The 14,241-nt window shown below is 35.4% G+C and overlaps 1 protein-coding gene across 5 annotated transcripts in view; it reads left to right on the top strand.

Annotated features, from left to right (window-relative positions):
* Positions 1-13,548, top strand: part of BRD10 (bromodomain containing 10) — a 123,207-nt gene extending 109,659 nt beyond the window's left edge. For all 5 annotated transcript variants that reach the window (XM_058301830.2, XM_058301828.2, XM_058301829.2 and 2 more), the window contains 3 exons: positions 4,981-5,096; positions 7,797-7,984; positions 9,290-13,548. In XM_058301830.2, the coding sequence (XP_058157813.1) occupies positions 4,981-5,096; positions 7,797-7,984; positions 9,290-12,924 (3,939 nt within the window). In that variant the 3' untranslated portion in view covers positions 12,925-13,548. The remainder of the gene's footprint in view (positions 1-4,980; positions 5,097-7,796; positions 7,985-9,289) is intronic.
* Positions 13,549-14,241: the final 693 nt, after the last annotated feature.

Here is a 14,241-nt window from a genome sequence, read left to right as displayed (position 1 = left end):
CCATATTTCTTTGCGCTAACATTTGTAAATAAAACTGTATAGAAAAGTAGCATTGATACTTTTATCATATACATCATGTTTTTGTAATGTTCTTTTTAATTAGATATGTTTTTATCATCTCTGCAATAGTACCTTCTCAATTTAAAAAAGTATTCTTTCTATACTTGCACGATTTTAATTTATTTTTTCATATAATTGTTGATACCTATGGTATTTAGATACAATGTAAGAAAATCTATGTAGATAACTGTATGATTTGTATTAACAGGTGACTTAGGTTTACCATACAAAGCATTTAAATTTATTAATATATGTAAAATATATCCATGGTAATGGGACATTTAATCTGGAATTCATTTGTTTTTCTTTTAGGTGTCTAATGTCCCCAGCATCAGTAGATTGCCAATTCCCTCTCTTTGTAGCACCCCAGCCAGCATTATGCTGGTATTGTCATATATAGCCAGAGTACTGCAGCAAAATGGAGTTATTCTTTAGTTGTAAGGTAAGTTTCCCTCACCACTCATTTAATATACATACAGACACAGCTTTTCATTTTACCATATTGTGTAGTTTTGTTAGTTTTTAAGTCTCATTTTCTTTATGACCCCTTAGGATATTGTTTCCAAGTAAACTTGAAAACTTATAAAACTGCATAATATAATAAAGAATTTATCTTATGATCATAGACCACTCCATATTGTAGTAATTCCTGTGAGGTTTTAAAATCTCCACTGTTTGGCAGTTGGGGCATCTCATGGAAAGGGAACTGGCAATCTGCAGCTGCTATGGACATTGAATGAGTAAGCGATGAAAGGTAAGTTTCATATTTAGATTATTATGTGCCTTTTGTTTCTAGCACATGCTTGCAATTGATATTTATGATAAGATTTATAGTAGATTTATAAAGAAAAAAATCACTCTCATTTTTTAAAATGACCTTCAGTAAATGTGTGAATTAAGTTCATATAATACACAAGGATTATCTCAGATAATAATTTTTACCTCTGAAAACAGGTGAGAATTCTAACATTGAAAACAATCTATCCCCATATACACATACTTGTTTATGAAGTAAAGTCAGGACTAACTTTATATGCATAAACCTTATAAATATATTTTTTATTAGAGAAGCAATTATAGCAGTGTTCCACAAATTACTTACTGCTCATCTATCTACCCACCATCTTTATCTTTGATTCTGTTCTGATTAGTGCAGAATAATGATTGTAAGAGTCTTTCTGATTTTTATTACATCCATATTCTCTCTTGTATATTTGAAGATAGGGGAACTTGCTGTTTTGCCTTCATTTTTAATTCACTTTTAAATAATAGGTCACTAATTTTAATTATTAGTAGTAATTATATAAATTAATACATATTTTAGAGATTTAAAATTCTTTGCAGGCATACCTACATATAAATATACTGATAACTTACATGGTGTAGACATTCCATTTCTCCTTTAGGAATTGTCTGTCTGTGGGCCAAGAGAGGCAGCATGGTATAGGAGATTTGGATTTTAGCATTCAGGCAACTCAGAATTCTAGTCTAAAACCTACTCCCTGTGTAAATTTAGATAATTTCCTTCTATAAAATCATGTCCTCTGAATTCCCTTTTAGCTTTAATAATTTCACCCTAGAAGAAACATAATATTTCTTGATTTTTCCCTTATCTCTGGTTGTAAATAAAGTTGATAAATCAGAAAAGCTTCTGCTACTGCTAGTTTTTAGCTAATGACCTGCTTTAAAGTTCAGTAAATATTTGTTTAATTTTAAATAGATTTTTGTATTAGATCCCATTTAAAGCAGAATGTCACCATCTTAATTTCTTCTGAAAATTCCTAATTTTTCTTCTTTATATTCATTCTGTTGTATACTGTGAAATGCTGAAGCTAACACCAAGTAGAAAGGTACATGTTATTATTTTAATTTCATTTGGTTTAGGAGCACCATGTTTGGACCAAAGATGACCATAAGAGGTGAAATAATCAGTATGAGTTTCTCTTTTACTGTAAAGTAGGTAAAGCACCTTATCTCAAATAGCAATTTCAGAGCAATGATTTTCAACTTTTTAAAATCTCTGCCCCATTTTGTTAGACGTAAAACTCTGTGACAGGGTGTAGGGGTGCCCTTTGTTGAAGTCATTGTATTTATGTATTTTCTAGCCAAAAATTTTTACTTTCTGTAGCTTGTGTTAGGAAAAATAATAGGCTTTTGGTTTGTTTCCAAATACAGAATTATTAAATATGTTTTTTCAAATTACAAATGAAGTACCATACCAACACCAACCTAAATTTAGAGTACATATTGTAAAGAAAGGGAAGAAGTCCAAAGAACATACATAAAGTTAGAAGATATAGATATTTTTGGTCAGGCAAGTAGGTAAGACAATTATGTGAGGAAAAATCTATTCTCTGATTATTAATATTTAAGATCCCTTTTGTTGTACACAGCCATTTCAGTAGTACATTTCTGAGTGTTGGATTAATTAAAAATTAGTAATCAAAATAAAATCAAAACATAAAATCTTCCTAATTATTTTAAAACTCCTTTCTACTCAAAATTGGTATTGTGATTTAGTAGAGATACAGGCACAACTGACCAGTGTCTTGAAATAACAGCACCCAGCTATACACAGTCTTCCCTTCTGACTCCTCATCTACCCAGTTTCAAGGTATTCTGTGTCATAATGCTTCTAGTCTTCCTTCATCCCCACCCCATCACCATCTACATAATTTCTAGCCTAAACCATACTGCCTAGATTAACTCTGTAACTGTCATTTTCCCCCTTATAACTTCCAGTTTAAGGAATACAGCATGCCTGGTGCTCCCTAGTCTTGCATACTTCCCAAATCTACAACAAAGAAGATATTTCTCTCTACCTTCATTCCTTTACCTTTCTTCTTTCTGCTCTCTTTAGCTTAGGAAAAATTGGCTCCCACTCCCACTATTTCATTTTTCAGCTAATTAATAGTTGAGAAGTAGAAAAATAGTGTGATTTACATACCTTGTTAAAGGGGGAATATCTCCATTTATTATTTTCTGTGTTGTTGTTGAAACAAAACCCAATCTCATTCCACAAAGGTTTTAAGATGGCTGTCATCTGCCTTTACATCTTCCTCATCATTTCTCATTCAGTTTTATTGTTTATTGGTTTAATACTTTGTTTCCATGGGTTAGAATAAGCCCTTTATACTATCTCATAATATTTCTCTAAGAAAAATAAACTTTTGAGATACAACTCATTGTTTTTTTGTTTTTGTTTTTGTTTTTGTTTTTTTTAAAGATTTATTTATTTATTTAATTTCCCCCCCTCCCCTGGTTGTCTGTTCTTGGTGTCTTTTTGCTGCGTCTTGTTTCTTTGTCCGCTTCTGTTGTCGTCAGCGGCACGGGAAGTGTGGGCGGCACCATTACTGGGCAGGCTGCTCTTTCTTTTCACGCTGGGCGGCTTTCCTCACGGGCGCACTCCTTGCGCGTGGGGCTTCCCTATGCGGGGGTCACCCTTGCGTGGCACGGCACTCCTTGCGCGCATCAGCACTGCGCATGGCCAGCTCCACACGGGTCAAGGAGGCCCGGGGTTTGAACCACGGACCTCCCATATGGTAGACGGACGCCCTAACCACTGGGCCAAAGTCCGTTTCCCACAACTCATTGTTAAGTTGCATCCTGTGTGTACTTTTAGAAAGCATTTAACCGGAAGGAAGGCCTATCTAGGTTAGTATATTATATGAAATAAAAATTACTTTCCTTGACATTTTTTCCTAATAATTTGATTTCTCACAGCACTAAGAAGATATAAGAATTAGTGAACCTTCTATATTCATTTTGTGCACATGCACACACAATCCCAGGTCTTTCTTCCATGACCAAAATATTAAAGGCTTTATGTATGTAAAATTGGGAAATTTATGCACATACTGAGAATATTTTTTGCCCTACATAGTGGACACTTTGCTGCCTTAATGTTCTGCGTATGTGTAAATTGACTCACTTAACAATTGCTGTAGGATGAAGTCTAACTTTATGCATGCTAAATGTGATTCATAAAATATATAGTTTTGTGTTATAAAAGGAAACGAGTGAATTGTATGGTATGTGAATTATTTCTCAAAGCTATTAATAAGAAAGAAATAAAACATTGTTACATAATAGTAATATTATGACAATGGTGTTGAAAGGCACATACTAACATTGGGGAAAATGGGGGATTGGCTACCCAAAGCTATAACTGCTATAAACTTATTGTTCCTATGGAAATCAAATAATTATATGTATATTGGTGAAGTTACTCAAGGTTTCTTAACCAATCCTATGTCAGATTGAATATAGGTGATATAGTTAAGAGGTAGTGATATAATTCTAAGAGTTTGAACTTCAAAATCAGGCATATCTGTGTTCAGGTCACATGGCTTTAAGGTATTAACTCTTAGTGTATAGCAATTTAGTATTGAAAATGATGACTGTCTTGCTTGCTTTTCTATGCTGGTCACATATAAAAATTAAATAATGGTAAAATTCCCTAAGAAGGTTAAATTTGTTAAGCAGACTGCTTTTGGATATAATAAACCTAACTTTTCTCCCATTTTATTCTACTCTTTGAGAAAAGTACAGACATTTTACAGAAGTAAGTTATATTATCTATATAGTTAATGGATTTATATAAATTTTTATATTTTTATATGTATTTAATAAATGATTTGTAAGAAGCATTTTATAATTCACCCAATTTTGAAATTTATTTAAAAATGTTATCTCTCAGTTTGATGAAATAGTTTTCAGATTTCTCCTATAGAATTGAGTATCATTACAATTTATTGAAAAAGATTTGTTACAGGATACTACCCCTTTCTGCAATCTGATGAAGAAGAGATACTTATTTGAGGGATTGTTGGCTTTCGTTTTTGTTTTTACTCTGAAAATAAAGATTGATACTCATTTTTAGATTAAATCGAGGGATTTACTTTAAAATTGTATTTTTAGGGCAAGTGGTATCATCGGAGGCAAGCTGTAAAAGAATTGCATAGTACCTTGATACGTCTTTTAAATGAATTGCTGCCATGGGAACCAAAGTTAATGAAGGCTTTTCAAAGAAACAGGTAATTGAAGCGTTTACTTATTATTTAGGGCTTTTTATTTATGATAGGGGAAGATGTCCTGGAATCATGTAGTGGTTCCCATTCATCTGTAATCCAACAGAATTTTTAGTGCCCACTCTATTCAAGGTACTTGCTAAGCCCTAAGAACACAATGTTGAATAAAACAAAGTCACTTTTCCCATGGCTTACATCTGAATGGTGGAAACAAACTCAGGTATCAGATGGTGAGAAGTGTTAGGAAGAAAAGTAAAACTGATTTGGAAGCATGCTTAGCATTTAGAGGAAGTGCAAAGAGAAGAGTGTAACCAGAGCAGAGTGACAGAAGAGGGAACTGTTGACAGGAGTCACAGAGATATAGGGAGAGATAGCCAGAACAAGTAGATCTTTGAGGACTTGGTTTTTACTCTGAGAATGAGAATGTTTTATGCAGAGGTCTTAAAACTTAAGTCTTAAAGCACACACTTTGCTGTGTTGAGATTAATGTTGCAAGACAAAGATGAACGCAGGGAAATGAGTTATGAGTTATACTGTAACAGTAATCCTCACAAAAATATGATGGTGGCTTGGACTAGGGTAATAGCAGTACAGATAATGAGGAGTGATTGGACTGTGGATATATTTTGAAAGTAAGATTGGTAGATTTTGTTTCATGATTGAATGTGGGGTGTGAGGAACTGCATACTACTCCCAAATAGATATTTCTCTGTTCACATCTTATAGATTAAAAGGGAAATTCATTTCACAGTTATCCTTTGGCAACCCATTGTAGTACTTCACAGATCTCATCTGCTTCATAAAACTCTTAAGCTATAATTTTTTGTGTTTTTTTTTGTTTGTTTTTTAATCCTAAATTTATTTCTTTCAATTTGGAGAGCTGCCATGGATTTTTAATTAAAGATGCTGTGTCTTTAAGACTTGTTTACATTTTTTATATTCCATAAATAGAATGTATTTATGTGATGAGCATATTAAAAATAAAATCGAGTTCACTGCCTCTTGTGAAAAAAACATACTGACAGCAGGCTATTGATCATTAAGCTATATATATATATATATATATTTTTTTTTTTTTTTAATTTCTCTCCCCTTCCCCCCTTGTCTGCTCTCTGTGCCTGTTCTCTGTGTGTTCTTCTGTGTTCGCTTGCATTCTTCTTGTCTTGCAGCACCGGGAAACTGTTGCTTTTTTTGTTGCATCATCTTGCTGCATCAGCTCTTCATGTATGCGGCCTGTGCTTTTTTCACACAGGGTGGCTCTAGCAGGACACACTCCTTACGCGTGGGACACCCCTGTGCACCCCTCGTAGCATGGCACTCCTCGTGCACATCAGCACTGCGTGTGGGCCTGCTCACCACACGGGCCAGGAGGCCCTGGGTTTGAACCCTGGATCCTCCATTTGGTAGGGCAGATGCTCTCTCAGTTGAGCCACAAAGCTTTCCTAAGCTATGATTTTTTAAAACAAATTGAGAGTAATTATTAACTAACATAGTTGAATATTTATATGCCACACATACTATGTACCATAATTATCCCTATTTTATAAATAAGCTAATGCAAAGAAAGAAAGGGAAGGGAAGGGGAAGGGAATGGGAAGGGAAAGGGAAAAGGGAGAGAGAAAAGAAAGAAAGAAAGGAACTTAAGAATAAGGGCTCAAAGTGGAGTAGAGAAACTCAGTTGAAATAAAAGCAATTAAGATACAGGATCTCTAAAAATTATCATGTAAGTCATTTGGAAATGTTTCCATCCTTCCATAGAGAAATATGTTATTTCTCAATAACATATCTGTTATGTTTTCACATATAAGGGATCTCTGCCAAAGTTAGGTCTCATTTCAGCTTTCTTTCCTCCAGGTTTAATAAAAAAAAAAAAAAAACTCTGATGAGACCCAAAGATTTAGACATTATTGCTCTGAGAAATAATGAATTTGTTTGTTCTCTATAAAATAGTAAAAAAAAAATAGGTATTGTTGCTTAGAATTATTTGATTAACTTCTTTTTCAATGATTTCTTTAACTGTATTATATATAATAAGTAATTTTAAAATTCTCAAACATGTTTAGACACCTATTTCTATCAATGCAGCTGGAAAAATATTTTAAAATTACCTTTTGCTTTTATTTTATGAGCACTTATTTTTTTACTTGTATTTTTTCGAAGATACATACATCACAAAAAATGTTACATTAAAAAATGTAAGAGGTTCCCACATACCCCACATCCCACCTCCCCCACTCCTCCCACATCAACAACCTCCTTCATCGTTATGGTACATCATTGTATTTGTTGAATGCATCTTGGAGCACTGCTGCACCACATGGATTATAGTTCACATTTTAGTTTATGCTCTCCTCCAATACATTCAGTGGGTTATGGCAGGATATATTTTCTTTCAATTTTATAGATCTAACAACAGCATTTAGAGTGACAAGCAGGTTGTCTGTATGGTCAAACACTTTATTCTGAAATTTCAGTAATCTTTAAGTTTCTTACACCAACACCCTGAGTTTTATCTCCTTGAGAGATGCGTCAGTTATTGGCCAGACTAAACCAAGCATGGCACATTTGAGATTAAAACATGGTTTTCAGTAATTTCAGACTTAATTGAAAATATTTCAATATATAGTTTAAAATGTTCAGAATTGGTTTTGCTCCCAAGAATTGAATACATAGGTATTGTTTGATATGTTGGGCATTTTATTTCAGGAGTCGCCTAAAGAAAGACTATGATGATTTCAGAAGACAGCCTGATCATGATAAATTTACAAGGGAACAATGGACTAGTGAAGAGGGTGAAGGAGATCCTGGAAAAGAATCTCCTAGAGGAGAGGTCAACAAGTCTATAGACTTTACAGAACCGTTAGATATCCTGGAGAGAGATCATCTTGATTCAGGTAGGTATCAAAACATTTTTTTTTTTAAACAACATTAAAAGCACAAAGAGAAGTTTTAGTTTGTTTTGTGGAGGTAGAGGATATTCTGGACAATGAAGTATATTGATTGTGCAAATCTGGCATATTTTGGAGTACTATACCCTTATAAGAAGTTACTTAAGAGCCATTATTACGTTTTCTAGAAGTTTTTGGAGCCAAAGCCTGGCTCCAAACAGTAGCCATGTCATTGCACATCATAGACCACATGTCCCTGATCTGTAATCCCTTTGAAATATGTCCATTCTTTCTTTTTATCACTGTTTTTGAAGCTCTATTTCTGAAGCTTGCTTTATATGAAACTTAAGTTAATACTTTGAAGATTGTTTTTTTAATAAGAAATGACTGAAGTTGATAGCCTAATGAGACCAGAGTGAATAAATACTTGTCATTATTCTAATAAGGATAGGATGTTGATTTAGATAATCTATAATGAATTTCAACTCATTGTATTATTCTATAAATCTAGTTTAATAATTTTCTTTAGTTATATAAGAGGTTTTTATGAAAGTTTGTGATTAAAAGTATATTAACCAGGGAATCAGGCTCAAGCAGTTGAGCTCCTGTTTACCATATGGAGGACCCACGTTCGAAAAAAAACATCCCAGACCTGCACAGTGAGGCACAGGCCCCCATGGAGCCCCACATGGTGAAGCACCGCACCAAAAAGACAATGATGCAATCAAATAGAAAGAAAAAAAAGTGTATTAGCCAGGAGCCAGTGTAGCTCAAGTGGTTGAGCACTCCCCACGTTTGAGGTTCCAGGTTTGATCCTTGGGTACGTCCTAAGAACAAAACAAAGAAACAAACAAATGAAAAAACCAAGAGGAGCAGATGTAGCTCAAAAGACAATGATGCAACCAGATAGAAAGGGGGGAAAAAGTATATTAACCAGGAGCCAGTGTAACTCAAGTGGTTGAGCACCTGCTTCTCATGTTTGAGGTTCCAGGTTTGATCCTTGGGTACCTCTAAAAACAAAACAAAGAAACAAACAAATGAAAAAAACAAGAGGAGCAGATGTAGCTCAGTGTTTGAGCACCTGCTTCCCGTGTACAAGGTCCTGGTTTCAATCCCCAGTATCTCCTCAAAGAAAAGAAAAAAAAAAGTGTATTAAACTGTGTTTACCATGTCTCTGGTGAAAACATACAGTAGATTTGTTAATAAATTGCCAGCTCAAAGATTGACTATTTTTTTTATAATTTATTGAACTTCCTTTTGCTATCAGTTGCTGCTTTATATAAACAAAATGCTTGTTTTTATAATTTTCAGATGATATGAAATTGTCAGAAATAGATTTTCCTATTTCAATGAGCAGAAGCAAGCAGTTGAAAAAGGAGTTGTCTTCTAAAGATGTACCGAAGACACTGGCTAAAACACTTAAACGACAGTCAAAACAAACGAGTTATTTGGATGACAGCACAAAAGAGCTTTCCCCAAGGAAGAAAGCAAAGTTAAGCACAAATGACATAACAGTTGAGAATTTAGAAGGTTATGTGCAGATAGATTGTTTGAATGAATCTAAGCATACAGAGCCACCATTTCCAGAATCATTTGCCTCAATGGATTCAACACCAGTGACTACTCTCCAGAAAGGGACCAAACCTATTCAGGCCTTGCTTGCAAAGAATATTGGGAACAAAGTGACCTTAACCAGTCAGCTGCCCTCTTCCACAGGTAGATGTGCTCCTGCCATGGAAAAGACAGTTATATCTCCTCCAGAAGCAAACCCCATAAAGCCAGCATTGACCTGCCACACCAGTACGAAAGGTCCTTTACAGATGGTATACAAAATGCCCTGTGGCCAGTGGTTGCCAATAGATCTTCATAACAGTTCTGTAAAGATTCAGATGCAACCTATGGTGGATCCTAAAACAGGAGAAAAAATCATGCAGCAGGTACTCATTCTGCCTAAGAATTTTGTGATTCAGCACAAGGAAGGAAAAGCAATTGCAAAAGAAATACTGCCACTTCAACAAAAGGGTACAGAGCAACATTGTTCACCTTTACCACAGACAGCAAATGCAATCTCTTCTTTAGCATCTGTTTCTGTCAGCTCAACAGGAACTGTTTCTACCCAACTACCTAGTACAGGTTTCAGTAAGACTATTTCACCTTTATCAAATGTGAGTAGTGCTGGACCACAGCCTTTGTCACCTGTCACCTCTGTAAGTAATTTATTACCACCACCAGCTAAGGCTAGCCAGAGTGAAGCAGGAAAAATCAAAAATGCAGTTTCAGCAGCCACATTCCCCCAACCCATTGCGTCACCCACTATTTCCTCCACAGTTCAGCCACTATTATCAGCAATGACACTAAGTGGATCTACAAATCCTAGTAGTTCCCTCAACTCTTTTGCACAACAAACCGTTGATTCTTCTGAAGCAAAGCAAGAACTGAAAACTGTGTGTATAAGAGATTCACAATCAATTCTTGTTAGAACACGCGGTGGAAACACTGGAGTTGTCAAAGTACAGACCAATCCAGATCAAAAATCACCCAGCAGTTTATCCTGTAGTTCAGTTTTCACTTTTGCTCCTCAGCTTCAGGCATTTCTGGTACCAAAATCAACAACTTCATCATCCTCTACTTTTTCACCAGTAGCTGGAATGACTACTACATCTAGTCTCCCACCCTTTAGCCACACACTGACTTCAGTTTCCATTCCAGCTGGCTTTAATCAGTCTGTGGGGAAAAATCTAAAACTTACTTTAGGGCAACCCTCTTGTAGTAGTAATTTGGGTCATTTGATAGATAAAACTTCACACTTGTCCTCTTCTCCCTTAAAGTCTCCTTCTTGTTCTGGCACTCTACCACCATCAACAACAAATAGTTCAGTGAGTGTAATTAACATATCAACGGGAAGTTTTGGACAAACGAATGCAAACGTTATTCATACTCCAACTAAACAGCAACAAGTAGATTATATCACAAAAAGTTACCCTGTTACCGGATCTGAAGCAACAACAGCAACAAATGGAGATGTGATCAGTGGGACTCCAGTTCAGAAACTTATGCTGGTATCAGCTCCATCTAATCTTTCTTCTGGTAGTGGAACTGCAATTAATATGACACCTGCACTGACATCGACAGGTATTTCTACCCAGAAATTAGTTTTTATTAATGCTCCAATTCCCAGTGGCACTTCAACCCCAACTATTGTTGCAGAATCATTAAAACAAAATCTTTCTTCACCCCTGAATAAAACATATGTTAAGACTCCAGAGCAACCTCAAATAGTGCTAATTCCATCCACAGTGGGAACACCAATAAAATTAAATCCATCAACAACTGTGTCTCAGATAAAAGATGTGAAAATTGGGCTAAATATAGGTCAAGCAATTGTAAATACTTCGGGCAGTGTGCCAGCAATACCATCAATTAACATATTGCAAAATGTAACCCCAAAAGGAGAAGAAAAAAGTAACAAAGGCTATGTTTTGCCATTATCAACAAGTGGTAATTCAATTCCAGTAAGCTCAAATTGTGTGAGTCAAAATATTACTCCTGTTAATGAGTCAGTGGTTTCTGCAGCAAGAGCAGTAAACATGTTTTCAGTAACAGGAGCAAGTATGTCTTTGGGTTCTCTTTCAGTGACCTCAACCTGTGCTTCAGTTGGGACACGACCTCCTGTTTTGGTCAGTGGAAATGATACCTCTTCAAAAATTATGCCTATTTTGTCAAATAGACTTTGCACATCAAATCTAGGAAACACTGTGGCTATATCAACTGTGAAAACAGGACATCTTGCATCATCTGTTCTGATTTCAACTACACAACCAACAGTGTCTCCTAAATGTTTAACATCAGCTTTGCAAATACCTGCTACTGTTGCCTTGCCTACACCTGTGACTGCATCTTCTAAAATAGTCAACACAGTTCCACATCTGGCAACAGTACCAGGAACCACACGGTCTGTATCTCTTTCTAAAAAACAACCTCGGACTTCTGTCCAGTTTCAGTCACCAGGGATTTCAACTACAGTGCCAACAAATGTAAACACAAATAAACCTCAAACCGAATTGCCATCCCTTTCACCAAGTCCAAGTAAAATAATTAATATTTCCAATTTTGCTTCTTTGCCAAACCAGCAAATATCCCCTGCTTTATTAAAATCAACCCCCAATTACAATTCCGTTCCAGGTAGCTCTGCCATTCACACTACTACACCATCAAATGTAACAAGTCTCGTAGGGGGTCAGGTCAGTGAACCTTGTATTCAGCAAAAAATAGTCATCAACACCAGTACACCATTGGCACCTGGTACTCAGATCATGATTAATGGAACCCGGTTTATTGTTCCACCACAAGGTCTTGGAGCTGGCAGCCATGTTCTTCTTATATCTACTAATTCAAAATATGGATCTCCCTTAGTTCTTAACAGTGGCCAAAGCATTCAGCCCATACCAGTAGATAGCCCTGTCCAGAAAATCACACTGGCATCAAATAATTCTTTATGTGGGCAATCTGTAAAAAGCCCCACAAAAATTGTAAACTCTCTTGGGAATGCAAGTTCTCTACCCACCATACATATAACACCACAAATAGTAAACACAACTGCTAAAGTGTCTGTTCCACTTCCTGCACCAACAGTGTCATTGACTTCAGTAATTAAATCTCCTCCAGCTACTCTTTTGGCTAAAACTTCTTTGGTTTCTGCCATTTGTTCTAATAATCCTCCACTGCCGAGTAGCACTTCACTATTTCATTTGGACACATCTGTCAAAAAATTATTGGTCAGCCCGGAAGGAGCTATTTTGAATACCATAAATACTCCAGCATCTAAGGTTTCTTCACTCTCTTCATCTCTCTCTCAAATTGTTGTATCTGCCAGTCGAAACCCTGCCTCTGTCTTCCCTGCTTTTCAGTCATCTGGCTTAGAGAAGCCTGACACAGCTGCATCTTGAATTTAGACTAAACGAGCCAGTTTTTAAATAATGGGGCATTGTTTTGACTCCCAGAAGAATTTTAACTGTTTAGTATACTGTTGAAAACATACAATACATAGTTGTTTTGTTTTTTAATGTATCTTTTTATTAACTTGCAACAATATTTTATTTGCTTGGGGAGGGAAGAATCTGTTCCATTTCACTCTATGGTATAGGTATGTTTTCAAAAGTGGTTTGTCGACAGGATTTACCTGTCTGTACAACATACATTGAACAGAGTCAAGTTGACTAGTTTTAGAGTAAGCTAGCCTTTTGCACATTGCATTGACATATTCTTCAATTTGGACTATTGGAGCATATCTCTTAAGTATGGTATCTTGTGTCATTAGTGAAATCTTATTTTTGTTTCTGTAATATATATATATATTTATGCATTGTGAAAATGCAGTCCATGGTGTAAAATTGTACATATTCCTAAATCCCTAACAACCTGTACTAAACTATATGTACAAAGAACTATGCTGTCTTATTTATGTTTTGTTTACATAATGTATAGTTTTTTAAGTATTTTAGTAATTTTGGACCAGTGAACTGTTAGCAACAATGCAGAAGAATCTGCATGTAATAAACTGAGTTGCTGTATTTCTTCGTTTGAATACCATTTTTAAAGTGTGTGCTTGTCCCTTTGAAAGAATGTGACAAATGAAAAGAGTCCTTTACAAAAAGGAATTAAGGCTGGAAAGTTTGAGTTAGTAATAGCAAGCATTTTTATAGGGTTTTACATTTTACAAACTTTACTTTTACATATCTTATTTGATTCTCACAGTCCTCTGAGAAGTTAAATGGTGGCCAAGGTTATTCACCTAATAGGTGGTGAGCTAGCACTTGATGTTTTAAGTCCCTTTTTCATGGTTCTGCACAATTTTTTAATAAAATTCCACTCTAACCACCAAATTCTACATTGACCAAAATAAGTGATATTTCTTCTGATCTCTGTTTATACATCCCAGATATGGTTGTTTTTAATTTTAAAATAATTTTGGATTCACAGGAAGTTGCAAAGATATTTCAGAGAGGTTCTGTATAACCTTTTTAATTGAGGCATTGGTTCATAGTGACTAATCTTCCAAAATGTTAAAAACCATGGGTTTTTTCACTTGGTTGGTTTCAGATTTTTTGTTTGTTTTTTTTAGCTTAGAATAAAAAGTGAGTTTAGACATCTTCAGTTGATTATAAAGTGTTTGACATTGGCTCCCACCCCCCACCCTCCAATTATAGCGGTAGTATTTGAATTCTATCATAAAGCAAATGGTATGATTCAGCTAATTCTTAGAC

Source organism: Dasypus novemcinctus, chromosome 8 (genome assembly GCF_030445035.2).
Source record: "Dasypus novemcinctus isolate mDasNov1 chromosome 8, mDasNov1.1.hap2, whole genome shotgun sequence".
NCBI classification, from domain to species: Eukaryota; Metazoa; Chordata; class Mammalia; order Cingulata; family Dasypodidae; genus Dasypus; species Dasypus novemcinctus.
The sequence above is the reverse complement of the archived record's forward strand: the minus strand, read 5'-3'. Positions and strand labels throughout refer to the sequence as shown.